The sequence below is a fragment of the Leptinotarsa decemlineata genome, unplaced genomic scaffold, assembly GCF_025532065.1.
Source record: "Leptinotarsa decemlineata unplaced genomic scaffold, Ldec_3_MD MMD2_tig00000008_RagTag_RagTag, whole genome shotgun sequence".
NCBI lineage: Eukaryota > Metazoa > Arthropoda > Insecta > Coleoptera > Chrysomelidae > Leptinotarsa > Leptinotarsa decemlineata.
In genome coordinates, this window is record NW_027412537.1 from 14095586 (window position 1) to 14110979 (window position 15394).

General features: G+C 34.6%; 1 protein-coding gene across 1 annotated transcript; it reads right to left on the reverse strand.

Moving 5' to 3' along the window:
• Positions 1–656: 656 nt before the first annotated feature.
• On the reverse strand, positions 657–14555 carry LOC111512937 (popeye domain-containing protein 3). The gene is made up of 8 exons (XM_074171124.1): positions 14350–14555; positions 12798–12938; positions 12565–12746; positions 11987–12118; positions 9015–9122; positions 4758–5022; positions 3011–3231; positions 657–825 (listed from the first exon to the last, which is right to left on the reverse strand). The coding sequence occupies exons 1-7, from the start codon at positions 14474–14476 to the stop codon at positions 3023–3025; spliced, it is 1164 nt and encodes a 387-aa protein (XP_074027225.1). The 5' UTR covers positions 14477–14555; the 3' UTR covers positions 657–825; positions 3011–3022.
• Positions 14556–15394: the final 839 nt, after the last annotated feature.

A 15394-nucleotide genomic window follows, 5' to 3' on the forward strand; every position in this document is an offset into this window, starting at 1 on the left:
TAAACGACTGAACGGATTTTGATGAAACTTTACATAAATAGAGCGTATACATCAGAATAACATATAAGCTACAATTTACAAAGGTTTTGCGTAATTTTGGTCATAATATAACGATAAGTATATCGGAGAAAATCTTGCTCTCTGGTATGCGCTGCCTTACCGTTGGAATTACATGCAGATAATGTTCCGTAAGATTGTTTATCTTCAAAATAAAATTCATACTGTGAAAATTGTATAACTATTACTATGTATACAAATTAAAAACTCGCGAAAGACTACTGGACTACTGACCTAGTTTTCTATGAACTATAAAAGAAGTGTTACGTAAGCATATTTACATTAATAACACTCTTATGAAAAATAATGAGATTTCAGTCAACAAATCTCAAGTTTCAACCACTCAATTCCCGAATATATTTGTGCTTCTTGCTAAGAACAAACACACTTTTCCAACTATACGTTGTATCCTCATGTCAGCCAATAAAAACATTGATGTTTCCTACATATGACGAGATTTCTAATATATTGTTGACACAGAGGAAAATTGATATTGATTTATCATAAAAGTGTACAATCCACAGCTTTATTGCCACAGAATAGTTGAGAATTGGAATGTGACTGAGGATGTGAAAGAAAATTACTTGAAACATTGCAGATGTTTATTAGGTTTATTCGATAACAACAAGGAATAAAATGTAATAATATATCATTTGAAATACTATAATAATATAGGAGAAAATGAAACAAATAATAGTTATATACAGAGTATCAAAAAAAGATGTTTTTGTTTAGCACAGTAGTTTTTTTGTGGAGTCACAGATCTTCCTGAAAAAAGGACGAAAATATTAGAGTTTGGTTTGATCCTTTACCGATACAAAGTGAAGGTAATGAAAACTAGTCACAGAGAAAAAGAGAAAAGAAATAAGAAATCAGGTGAATCCAGTTGGCTCCAATAATTTGAAAGACATGTGTGTAGAAACTGTGTGGCGTAATAAATTTTCTCAAAATCTTCAGGATCAGAGTAACAACAAGCGAAATCTCCCAATTATGCTCTTTACTCGGATTCTGTTCAGATTTGAAATCTGTAGCGTTTGAGATGCAACACGAAGTAACTCTAGATCCACTACTCTGTCCATTATTTATGCCAATTATGACTATAGGTGTGTCGATGGTCATCGTCGTTTAAGTCAGGCTGGAGCCTTGCTCCCTTACCCTTTGGGCTGATTTTCGTCAGAGGGACGAATGGGTCATGACTGATTTGTGATGGTGGCATGAAAGTCCTCAGCTATCCATACCGCCCTTCGCGGTATGAATGTCTGAGTTACAGCGCAACCTAAAACTCGCCGATTCCTCGACTGAATGGACTGCTGAATGGAAGGCAGCTTCAAATCTCTGAGGATGGCTTCATTCCGCACGAACCACGGAGCATTCACAATCATCCGTAGAATTTCATTTTGTAAGGTCTCCAAGATGGAGATGTTAATCGGAGCCGTTTGTCCCCAAACACCTGAAGCGTACATGATGACAGACTTGAACATCGTGTTATAGATCGTGATTTTATTTTTTAGGCTTAGCTTGGATTTTCTATTAATCAAAGGGTACAGGCTTGCCACACGATCCTGGATCTTTGCCTTCACGCTTAACAGGTGCGGGTTCCAGGTGAGCCAACGGTCTATAAGAAGACCGAGGTACTTGACCCGCGTCTGCCAGTCAATCTCCCTTCCAGAGATTCTCACTTTCATAGCCGGAGAAGATATCGTTCTTCCCATGCTTATTGCCTGAGTTTTTTCCGGGTGCACTCGGATCTTCCACTCGAGGTACCAGCGCTCGAGGTCGCCCAATGCACGTTGCATATAGACGATCGACCCATGGAAGACGAGAGGAGAGCCGTGTCATCGGCGTTATAGGTGTGTTTTGTTGTGACCAATCTCATTCAAAATCTGTGATTCCCGCCAGAAGTTATTCACAATAATTTTTGGCAGGAATGACTCAATTTGGAATAAGACTATCTTATAATAATAATAATAGTAATAATGTTTATTCACCAAATATAGATAAAAAGACATACATAATTCTCAAATATAAAAAAGGAGTGAAAAACAACCTAGATCAGTGAGTGTGTCAGGACGCTCCAGAACTTGATTGTTTATGACGTAGTTGTGAAAATTCAAGTTCGTTTTCAGTGAGTAAGACATTGTATTACATTTGGATATGTTGAGAGATAGATTATTCTTTCGACACCACGTAGCAACGCGAATGAATTTTTAATAAGCTTTTCTAATGGCTCTTTTGATTTCTGCCCAAAGGCGGTTGAATTCATGAAAAACGTGAATGTCGCCGTTTCTTTTGTATTTACATCAAAATTTTGTTTTAGTTCGAATTTTTTTCATCAATGCACCGTCAAAGTAGGCTGAATAATCATTTTTGGATTTTATCGAGAATTTGGCAAGTTAGCTATTTTTAAAATTGTATGCATCTTGGAAACATAATGCAATTATAAAAAAATCTGTTTAACATCTGTTTTTCCGTTAACCAGCTCTCGTCCCCCACGAACGACAACCGTCAGAAGTCGAAACTTGTGGGAGCTAAGGATTAACGAGGTCTTACCTTCTAACGTGTGATTACTAACACGAGTTGGACGATAGCAAGTGAAAATCGGGTTGGACGATAGCAAGTGAAAATCGGCTTGAACCACCGACCAACATTGCAGTCAATTTGAGTGAGTGAACAAAGCACCCACGTCGAAACGCCTGGCTACCGAAAATAGTGCTCATTGTCCAATATATTTAATATAAATTACAACATTCTATATTCAACAATTCATATATGAAGTATCGAGAAAAAAATAAGTTGCACAAACTGAAGTTATTGAAAGACTAAAACAACTGGACTAAAAATTGCAAGTGGGGGAGAGTGGGATTCACTGGATAATCGGAGTAATGAGTGACCGCTCCACCCCAGTTTCATATTTCAATTGATACACATATTTAATTTTTCATCTGGTACTCACACTCATGGATAGTCAATCCATGTCCACAATTTCACAGCTGTGGTATTTGGAACTCGTTTCCAGCCAACTTTCCACGTCATTTGATGTCAAATCGTCTGTTGAAGGTAATTCCGTTAGCGGTTCCATTTCTCCCAAATAACAATTTTGGGAGGCGTTTCCGTTTTCTCTGAATTTGTGTCTGATGGATTCGTTGGAGAACGAGTCTGAACATAAACCAACGCCTGAAAGTAAAAACATATTGAAGTTATCAAAATTAGTGACTCAAAGTGGGTTTGGAATGGGAATCGGAGTTTTTCCTAACTGAAAAATTCCGGATATATGTTGCATATGATTTGAACTTTTGTTGAATAAACAATGACCACAAATGACAGTAAAATTTAGACAAGAGATTGAATTTAGAGACTAGACTAGATATAGAAAACAAACAGCACACTAAATTCCTAGGCATTCACATAGACAATAAATTAAATTTTAAATATTATGTATCCCATCTGAGTAAAAAAGTATCTAGTGGATGTTATGCTAATAGAGTGATATCATATTCACTATGGAATAGCTTTCTGGGGCCATTGTAGTTTACAGTTACAGAATATGATATTCAAGCTATAGAAGAGGTCTTTGAGATACCTTACAAAGTCTAAGCCGAGAGATCACTGCAAGCCTTTATTCATCAGCCACAAAATATTAACTGTCACCTATTTATACATAATGGAAACAGTATGCTCAATTCATAAAAATAAAACTAGCATGTACACTCTCGAAACAAATTGTCACAACACCAGACAGAACCATATGCTTTACATACCTATTCCAAAATTCACCTTCACTCAGCATTCTGAGTGAAGACAGACAGATTAAAGTATATAATCACCTTCCCACTATTATAAAAAACAGCACAGATATCAAAAAGTTCCGAAGTACAGTTAGGGATCTTTTAATTAAAGAAGCTTATTATTCGATCCATGAAGTATACCATAATAACCTATAATGTTCACCTAACCTCATCTGTCTTCTTAATGTTTGATTTGTGAAATTGTTATGTCTATATTTTTGATATCATGTATGTTTTATTTGTGAAATTGCTATGTTTGTATTTTTTATATTTTATGACATTCATTTGACATTTTTTACACGACTTTGTCAATAAGATACTAATCTTCCGACAATAGCATATTGATTGATTGATTGAAATGAGAGGCTAGACTAGAAACTGAAAACCAGGACCCAAAACAACCAGCTCTGTACCTTACATTTCAGGAGCAGGAAAAGTTGATGTATGAAATATATTTGAAACAAAAAATACACCAAGATCTATGATCACCAATCGTCTTTATAACATACCTAGCTCTTGTAGTCATAGTAATATCATTGGGCATTCAAATCATAGTACAACCAGAGCTTTAAGATATTGTCACATACCTGTTCTTGCGACTTTATCAAAACATATTAATTTGCTACACGTGATATAAAAAACCCGCATAGTATTATAGATCCGCCACTAATAAGCCTAAGAGACTGAAGCGCTTTTTCCGAAATAAAAAAACATTACAACGTCCAATTACCAAACAATGAGTTCTGAACCTATTCTCTTTTTAAAAATCATAATCATTTCCATAGATAGTGTTGAGATCAATGAAAAATTGCCTATGTATATGATAATCTTATTCAGTGTTTTAAGTTTTTTCTGTACTGTATGTACACAATGGTGAGATTGCTCTTTGTGACTGAAAAATTTACAGAAACTTACCGCCATTCGCTTTTTTACACCTTATAGGAGACTTGTACTCCCCGCCAAATGTCAAAGATGAAGTTATACTGGGCAGTCTGATATCCAGATGAGACCCTTTGGCCGTGACGATCTTGTTATTCATAGCGTACAACTTTGTCGCTATATCTCTCGCTATGATCGTTGTGAGTACTGTGGCGATGTAGGTGTCTTTAACGAAAAGATATTCCAAAGAATTCCTCTGCCAGTACAGGTATCTGCATGTGCTTGCTGCCACTATCGATACCTGAAATTTGTTGAGGAGTTGAGATACAAAATTTTGAAACGTTGAAACTGTATGAGATGCATTTCTGTTAAGACATTCAACTTCAAAAATTTCCGTTCATTTTCAGTTCAGAGACATTTTTTCAATCATTGAACGAACATCTAGTTTGTAGCAAGCCTAGCATATTATGCAACCAACAGAACAAACAGAAATAAACTAAATTGTAACTGAGCAATTATGACTAGAACTATTACATGTTATGTATATACAGTGTGTGCGCAAATAAATTCGATATTATCAAAACCAAAGGTCGTTTCACAAAAACCTGAAACACGTCAATCTTTAATTTCAATATTCTACATTTTACATTTCATTATACAGGCTGCTCCATATTAATGTGATGACGATAAATTTTATTGACATCTAATAAAAGTAGAAATTAATTAATTATTTTAAATTTTTTTTCTAATGAATATTCAAGTAATAAGTAAATGACTTCATTTCAAATGTTCGAACAGTAGTCCTTGCTGTATTTAAACGTTGAATAAATTCTTGTTGAACCTCTTTTATGGTTTCTTGAGAAATATTGTTTATTTCTGTTCGAATTCTCCTATTTAATTCTTGAATATTTGCTGGTTTCCTTTTATAAACAATATTTTTCAGATGGGCCACATAAAGTTATCCAACGGATTTGAGTCTGGCGACCTCGCTAGCCATTCAATATATCCACGTCTACCAATCCATTGGTTCGTAAACATTTGGTCGAGATACCTCCGAACATCAGCAGCATAATGTAGAGGAGCAGGAGCAGGCACAATACAAAACACTACAAGTGACATACTGAGGCAAATTTTAAAATCAGAGACAAAATATTATAAAACCACATAATATAATCATATACAAATAAAAGGTTCAACATAAAAATAGGAAAGAGAAGCAGTGAGAACAAGTTATATCAAGACATCCCTTTACAAGAACTCATCTAAGCTATAATAACCCCCGTTCGTCAATAATTCTTTGATATGGTTCTTGAAACTTACTAAGTGTAGGTTCTTGACATCCTGTGGCAATGAATTCTGTTTCTGTTTAAAATCTATTTTTCCGTTAACCAGCCGTCGTACCCCTACGAACGACAACCCTCAGAAGTCGAAACTTGTGCGAGCTAAGGATTAACGAGGTCTTACCTTTTAACGTGTGATTCCTAACACGAGTAAGTATGATACCGTTATACCTAAGAGATTCCTTGCATGTTGAAGTTTTGTGTTTTGGGATGGTCAAGTGCTTAGTTCGTGTTGCATAATTATGAGTGACTGACTCGTGATTGAATTGAACCATGTTGTATCTCACATGGAGCAGAGCTTTATAAATATAGATACAGGGTAAAGTAAATATTTTATATTTTGAAAATAAAGCTCTACAGCTAGATCTCGGTGTAATGTCAAATATAATTCTTTTTTGTAGAATGAATACACGTCTTGCGCCCCCACATTAGTATATTTTGAGCAATGTGAGAATAGGCCAAAGAATAATAGACCATCTTGATACCATTTAAGTCAAGCAACTCTTTGAGCTGGCGTATGGCAAATATTGCCTGGTTCAATTTTTTACACACATGATCAATGTGTGTAAGACAATGTGTCCCAAGACAAGGTTTTATCTAAGTAAATACCTAGGAGTTTGGCTGTATCAGATAGTTGGACGTTTTTGAGATTCAATATCGTTCTCAAGGAGAACCCAAGTGAATTATTTTATTTGCATTCAGTTTCAGCTGGTTTCTGTCACACCAAGAAATCATAACGTCCATGACTGAGTTTATATTGAATTCTAACTCATCTATTGTGTTACCAGACACGGATATGGTAGTGTCATCTGCGAACATTACGTGTAACCATGTTTGATATATTTCGGGAGATCATATATATAGATTGAAAACAGCAGCGGTCCTAATATTGAACCTTGTGGTACACCAAGCATAATATCTTGAATATGTGATGCAGTGTTATTCAGAGTCACAACCATTTTTCTGTCAGATAAGAATGACTCAATCCATTCAAGTAAGAATCCTCTGATACCAATGTTGTACAATCTACTGATCATAATTTCATTTCTTACTGAATCAAAGGCTTTCGCCAGATCAAATAAGATTGAGACTACATACTTTCCCTTATCAATGTTATTGTAAATGAACTCAAATTTACTAGCAATAGCTGTTTCAACCGATCTAGCTTTTCTAAAGCCATGTTGTTGTTCAGATAAGATTTTGTATTCTTCATGGTATATAACAATTCTATTTGGTACAAGATTTCCTCTTAAAAACTGAGGGTATGTTGGCCCGTCTAAAGTACCGTAAAAAAAGTAGGGTCCGATGATTCTGTTTCTTACAATATCAGTCCATACATTTACCTTTTGAGGGTGCTCACATATTCAGTGAGGGTTTTCTTTGGCCCAGTACCTACAATTCTGACGGTTGAGACCACCATTTAATGTAAAAGTGGCTTCATCAGAAAAAAATATATTTTTTACGAGGAGACGGTCTCGGTGACACTTATTCATCAAGGTTTCACGAAATTATATTCTTCTATCTGGATCATCCTCGTTTAATTCCTGTAGAAGTTCGATTTTAAAGGGATGCCATTTTTCCAATTTTAATACTTTGTATATGTACAGTTGTTTTACTGACATCGAAATCACTACTAACCTTACGAATAGAAGTGTGCACATCTTCTTCAAAAGCAAGTAGAACATCTAGTTTTGTATCATCATTTATAGAGGGACGACCTGATTTGCGAGCAATTTCAATTGTACCAGTTTTATGAAATTTCTTTTCAATCTTACTTAACGCTGACTGCGTTATGCGTCTTTCTGAATATTTTTTATTAAATAAGTTACACACTTCCATCTGAGTTTGCGATCTGTCTCCATAACCAATCATCATAGGTATTTCAATTCTTTGCTTTACAATTAAATGCATTACTACTTCAAATTAATTCGAAGCAATACTACAGAAAATTCACGAATTAATACAACAACGTCTGTCCTATTCAACAGTTACTGAACGTCAATCGAAATAATGACATTTCACAATAACAAAAAAAAACAGCCGCCTAATATTGTTAGCACGGTTACTGTCAACTACAGCAAGGACTACAGTTCGAACATTTAAAATAAAGTCATGTATTTATTACTGGAAGACTTACCCATTGTATAAAATTTATTTTCTAGCCATCATCTTTCAAATTCTGTCCGTTAGACCCCCAGTATCATACATTTTCAGAATCAGCTCCTTACAGATTATCTAAAACTGACACCAAACACAGGGTGTTGCTTTAAAAAAAAATTACCAATGACGTCATTACATTAATATGAATCACCCTGTATAATGAAATTTTGTTGTAAAATGTAGAATATTAAAATTGAAAATCGATGTGTTTCAGTTTTTTGTGAACCGACCTTTGTTTTTGGAAATATCGAATTTATTCCATACTTTGCGGACACGCTGTATATTTATACACAATTATATAAAAATTAGGACCATTGAAGCGATCGAATCAACCAATAGTAATGGCCGATTGCGAATGGCCAACTCGTTCGCAACTAGTTTTGTGATGTAAATGGGTCTTCAGGGCAGCCAACTGTCTCAAAATTTCACTCAATATCATAATGAAGAATTATGAAAAATTAGGAACAATGAATTGATATTACTGGAGTTTTTTCCAAACACCAAACCGTTTTTTTAACACCTCGACACGTGTTTCGATCACCAAGTGATCATCTTCAAAAAGAAAGTCAAAGTGATCTTCCATATATTCGAGACAGCAGTACCAACATAGAAAAATCGCTAATCGAAATTATAGAGCCCGCCAAATTCGAATATTTACCATATATTTGCACAGTCCACGTAGTAGTCTTCAACTAGGTGCATTGCTAATTGCTTTAGTAAAGTGAAAAATGTTATAACACATACTTGATTCAAAAATCATATTTATGATTGCCTTTGATGTTTGATTACTCACCTTGAATTTATCATCTATAGTATTTCTACTAGATTCAAATTCCGGTGAATCTAGAAATTCACAAGGTAAAATAGGATGCAAAAACTGATTATCAGATAAGACGTTCACCTGGAAAAATTAATTTCTGATTATAATCTTACCCGATAGGGAAATAAACTTACAAATATAATCGAACTATATCATTCAAGAAATATGACCATTACCCGTTAGAATGAAGTTTGTCGACGTGAAAAGAAGGCGAGCGAGTAATGACCATTTTTGGCGAGTAGAATACTATACTATTTGTATGACTGATAACAGGGATATTTTGAAATAAGATTTATTCAAAAGAAACATCAAATATTTTACTTTTTCTTGTATCTAGCCAAAATGATTCATCACTTACATCTTGGAGCCATATTTCAAATTTTTTTATTGTATCATTCTGGGAATAAAGACCCATTATTATTATTATTATATCAACACTAAAAAATTTCAAGTTTTTGTTATTTAATTTCAAGAAATGATGAAATAATTGATGTTTTCCTTCAATATATTGAGGAAATACTGAGAAAGAAAATTTATAGATATATTTAAACAATGTCAAAACTGTATCGAAATGAGTTCACAGGAGACCGTACAACATTTTGAAATAATCGATCTCAACCAATGATTTATGTAATTACTAGTTTGCCACTGAAATTTCATGATTTGTATTACTTTCTTCTTCAATACTCTAGTTTGATAATATTTTAATTACTATATCACGTGAAAATTGGCGCTTTATGGACAGTTCTAAGTCGTCTAATTAACGCAGTCCTCACATTTCTGGGATAGTTCGCAAATAAACTCTCACGTTTTTCGTTGAACGTCCTACATTTAATATTTGGCTTGATGGGAGCTCTAACCCTAACTTGCATGATGGAGGAAATTAGCCACGTTATCTACATGTTAATCTGCAAGTATCTTGATTACAAAGCACATTCCATTCTTCCATTTTCGAACAAACACTTAATCAAAGATCTATATCTTGATGGAGTTGTTGATGAAGGTCATTGCAAATTTGTATACTAAAATCTCATCATTCATCTGTAGCTGTCATTTGTCATGAATGGTAATGATTGCTCAATGAGGTGGATGAATTTTGTAGACTGTTTAATTCATGTTATTCGAAATTTTCAAGTGGAAAAATATATTGTAAAACCATCAGGAGATCATTATGACTAAATTTTACTACTATGTTAATTTTTTATAACCGAGTGGCCTATTTACTGTTAGTATTACCTACCGGTGTGGTTAGATGATACTAACGGGTAGTATTTAGACCACCAGGCTGGAGAAAGAAATATTAAGAGCAGATAGTTGTAGTCCGGTCAAATTAGACTAAAAAATAAGAGTGAAGGTACATAAATTTACAACAAGCTACAAATGCGTACTGCAAAACATAGCTAAAAGTGATATTTTGAAATTCCGAATGATTGCGATGCCTGGAAAAAATTTATTCGAGGTCAAAGGTCAAAAATCTCGAAAAAAATAGGTTTTTCGCGATTTTCAACGGTGAGTTTTATCGTAATATAATTTCAGGTAAAAATTGTAGATCATGAAATTCTCTACAAAAAGTGTGTCAATACTTTTTTTTCTTAGAGCCACCGTTTCTGAGATACGCCGAGTCAAAAAGTTGTAATCGTCATTATATGCATAAGTATGCCACGTATATAATTACATCTCTGAAGTTGTAATTTGAGTAAAAATATTTTTCTATTGGTATACATAGGTATAAATATAAGAATATCAGGTAGAATGAAATCCAGTCCCTTGATTTGTACGCTAGCTTGAGCCTTGGTGAAGATGTAGACTCACTCTTACTTCTTACTGCTCAAACTCCACCTGAAAAAACTGTTTTCTTTCTAAAGCCAGGAAAAGCTCAAAGTCAAATCGAAATATATTCGTCAAAAAGTTTATCTACTTTTGCAAAGAGTCAAAATCATGTACTATTTTTACACGCAATAACTGGCTGTGATACGACGTCTGCTATTTACAGGAGGGGTAAAGCAATAGTCTTTAGAATGTTTGAAAAACAAGATTTAGTTCAATGTGATGAAGTTTTCAAAAAAAGTGATTCGACTCAACAAGAAATTATCACCAACGGGTTTCAGTTTCTTCTTTCTTTGTACAATGCTCCGAAAAAAAACCACCTGCTTAGATAAGTATCGATATGCATGTTTCGTAAAAAACACTAAAAAGCAATTAGCTTGTCTTCCTCCAACCTCAGTTGCTGCTCATCAACAGCTTTTCCGGGTATATTATCAGCTAGACCCAAAAGACTGTGGTTGGAAGTTGGTCGACAATGCATAAGAACCTATTTAAACTTTACTCCCACCTGCGTCGGAAAAACTGCTGAATACAATTTTTTGCAACTGTAAAAAGGGATGCAGCACTAAATGTGGCTGTAAAAAAGTTGAACTGTTGTGTTCTCTGGCATGTACACATTGTCAAGGCCAGTCATGTTCTAATGCTGAATCACCAATAGTGGAGGATTCATTTGATACCAACGAGGAAACATGCGACATCACTCTTGACGCAGGTTACCTACACCCAGGATGAACATCAAGAAGAAGAAGAAGACCAAGAAGAAGAAGAAGACCAAGAAGAAGAAGAAGACCAAGAAGAAGAACGACAAGAAGAAGTATTTGAAGGTTATGACACTGTTTTTTCTGGGGTTATTTAAGGATATATTGAAGATAGAAAAACACTTTCTCATTGCAACGTTTCAAGCTATACAAAATGGCGTTCACCGATTTTGAGTCTGACGTTTCGTCTCCGAGAAACCATCTCCAATTTTAATTTTTTATATAGACTAGAAAAAAGAATCACCTGGTTTGAGTTAGCCATTGTAATACCATAATCGCCTAATTAGTACTTTTTTGAAAGTCATTTTTGCATCTGAACTAACAAGTTAGCAACTTTTTATTTCGCATTTGTGAGTATCCTACCTTTCCTGATAAAAGAAGTCCTAGTCTATCCGTTCTCGTTAAATTTTGAACAGCATAAGCCTCACCAGCATGTAGTGACATTATCTGGGCGAAATCTGAGCTGACCATTCTTTTGAATTGTAACCTGGAAATCTGGAAAACACACCTGTCAAAAGATATCCATTCAAATTTGGGAGACATATCTATATCAAAACGTATTTGGAAGTTATCTATTTCATATACATACATACAGTGTGTCAATTTTAAAACTTACAATGGGCTATATCTCACGAAAGAAAGCTGATATCGAAAAATTCTTGAAACCTGTTCTAGGATAGTGAGGGGGAACTAAAGTGACATAAAAGAGAACTCACCCCCATCAACCCCCTAGGCCCCAACCACCAAAACTCAAAAAGTTTAAATTACAAACCCCTACTTCTGATACATCATTGAAAATACTATAACAATGCTATCCAATGGTATAAATAATAATTGTACAGGGTGAAGCAATAATTGTGAAACTTTGGCTTGAAACTTTGCACTGTATGTAGATTATTGCATTTTTGTCTCAATGAATGATTTACGTATGTGTCACTAACTTTAAAAGGTTCGAAAAGCGTGTGATATGCCTCTTCTAGCTCAGGATCGAACTTAACAGGTCTAAGTTGATACAGTATGTGGAAAACCTGAGCCATGTTCATCAACATGAATGCAAAATTCCACGTGAAGACGTCGGGTGCGCAAATGATGTTCCATGCCCACGTGGAGAACAATAAGAGACCTGGAAAACACCAGCGGTATCATTCCGAATAACAGCAAGCAACTGAATTACCAAATATCAACCAGCAGTGCATAAAAAGAACTCCTCTCTTCGAGCATGTTGAAGAATAAGCAAGGACAAAGCAAAAGTTCGCCAGTTGGTACAGAATATGCTGAGGATCTTTCCAATAGTCACACCAAGGCCACCATGTTCCTAGAAGACAAAAACCAGTATACAATTTGAATGGAAAACTGGGAAATTGCGAATGTAATTGAAACTGAGTTCAAAGTCTTAGTCTTGGACTGTTCTAAGTGGAACCAATAGTTCCCCAACAGTGTCATACGACCAATGGGAGAGAATGTCCAATAACTCATGGGTATCTTAATGAAAATTTTTCGAAATATTAAGTTCAACAGTACTGATGGGATCCCACATTTTCCTTTAAAGAAGGTTTTTCACAAACTCATCAAACCATTATTATGCTTAGTAAATTTGTCATTTTGTTATGGGGTCTTCCGTGATAATTTGAAATTGAGCCATGAACATTGAGGTGCCGTGATTGAAACAAATCGCCGTCTATGATGTCTTAAAAAAATTTCACAAAATGACTATTTTGAAGCCTCATCAATACCGATGGCAATAATTTTTGTCTCCATTATTTGACGGTTTTGCCGATATGGCACAGGGTTCCTTCCTGGGGCCAATTCTATGAATGATATGACCCTCAGTTTTCAATCCAATACAAATCTAACAAAACCATAGTGGATATTTACTTGTGGTTATCTGAAATATAGTATATGAGGTTTCAAAAAAAAGGTATCAAAAACGAGTATTAATCTAACCGTTGACACTGACAAATGCTTCTCAATTTCAAAATTCCAGATTCAATTTCTTGGTCCTAACATAGATGGCAGTGTCAATTGAAATGTCTACTGTAACCCCTTGGTTTCCAACTCCATTTGATGAATTTTATGGTGAAAAATAATTTTCACTAAAAACCAGATATCAATATGTATATTACGGACAAGTAGACGCAGCTAAAACGAGAAATTTGCTTTTGGGGTTTGCACTCTTTTGATGTATTCGATATTCAGTAGCGTATCAGAATTTTCAAGGGAACTGATCCTTATGTAGAAAAATGAAGGAATTTTGGTATTCTATATATCTCCTATTCGTTATTTGATTAGGTTTATTAGGCTTGAGATTATGGTCATTGGTGAATTTTATAATGATGCCATAAGAGGTGGAGCTGGATGTATATTTGCGAAAAATATGTAATGTAATGGAATTTTTTTGGAGAAATAGTCACGGTTTCCTAAGGAGGTTCTAACTAAAATTTCATTCACAGAAAAAAATCTTAGTTTTTAAGAATTCGTATAGATTCGTTTTCTCTATTGGACAACATTTTCATTCGATATTTGCATCGATTGTTCCCAAAAATGAATTGTTTTTTCAACTCAGGGTTTGATTATTAAAAAATGTGATATTTGTTTCACTCAAAAAACTGCTGACTATTACGCTGTATTATGAAAAGTCTCAATATCAAACGTCCTTGTCAGTTGTGGTACCTCATCACCCTGTATTCAAAATCAAGCAATATTCAACTTTGAAGAAAAATATTTACCTGATGGTATGATATATGAAGTATTTCTGTCTAGACCTGGCCATGAGAAGTTAACCCCGGGGGCAACAAACAGGGTGTGTGGTTTTTCTTCATTCGGCTGAAGTCCACTTTCTGCAAGCGAAGGCATTTTTCAGTTCATCTTTCACAACCACATAGTAATATATTCTTTGTATATACACTAACCATATAATTGTGCCGGAGACAGGAATTCAAAAATCAATAAACGAGCTCGCATTGGACGGCGAATAGTTTTCTACTCGTGAGGCTCGGGATGATTCCTGATTCGTCAAGTAGATGGCGGTACGTGCGTTGTTCAAGAAGGAGAAGATATACTCAATGGACAGTAGAAACAGATGAGATGAATTTTATGACTTTTTAGGCAAATAATAAATTTATTGCCCATCAAAGTTATAAAATAACAACAAAAAAAAATACAGAAGATAGAAAAATAAATACACTTTGTATTTGATGTGCAAATGGCTGTTGGTTCATATCGCGAATTTGCATTCGCATCTGTTCTTCCACCAATGCTGAAAATGCTATTGTGGCTTGAAGAGAAGAAAAGAAGAAAGAAAAAAAGAACAGAGGAGGTAATATATACATATAGAGATATATGAATAGCTAAAACCTTTTTCAGGATTCTCGCCGCGGATCTAGTTATTCTGAATGCTGAACAGATGCTAAACGTACTTTTTAAAACAGTTTCTGACATGTTAAAACAATTGTTTTTCCATTTATGGAGATAATTTATTGTGGAGGGGATATTATAGGAAAAAGATCACTTAAATATTTCCTTTTTATGTACAGGAATGTTAAGCACTGTCTTTTTACGCAAATTCAGGTTATGGACATCTGTTCTATAAGACAAATGTTCATATAAGTAGGGAGGATTCCTATATTTGATTATTTTGAAGAATATGCATGTTGCATGAAAACGTCTATGATTAAACATTTTCAACCACTTCAAATCTGCTGATTTGTGCGAAATTCTGGACCTTCTTCTAATACCAAATATTAACTGTATGCAAGAGTTTTGAACTTTTTG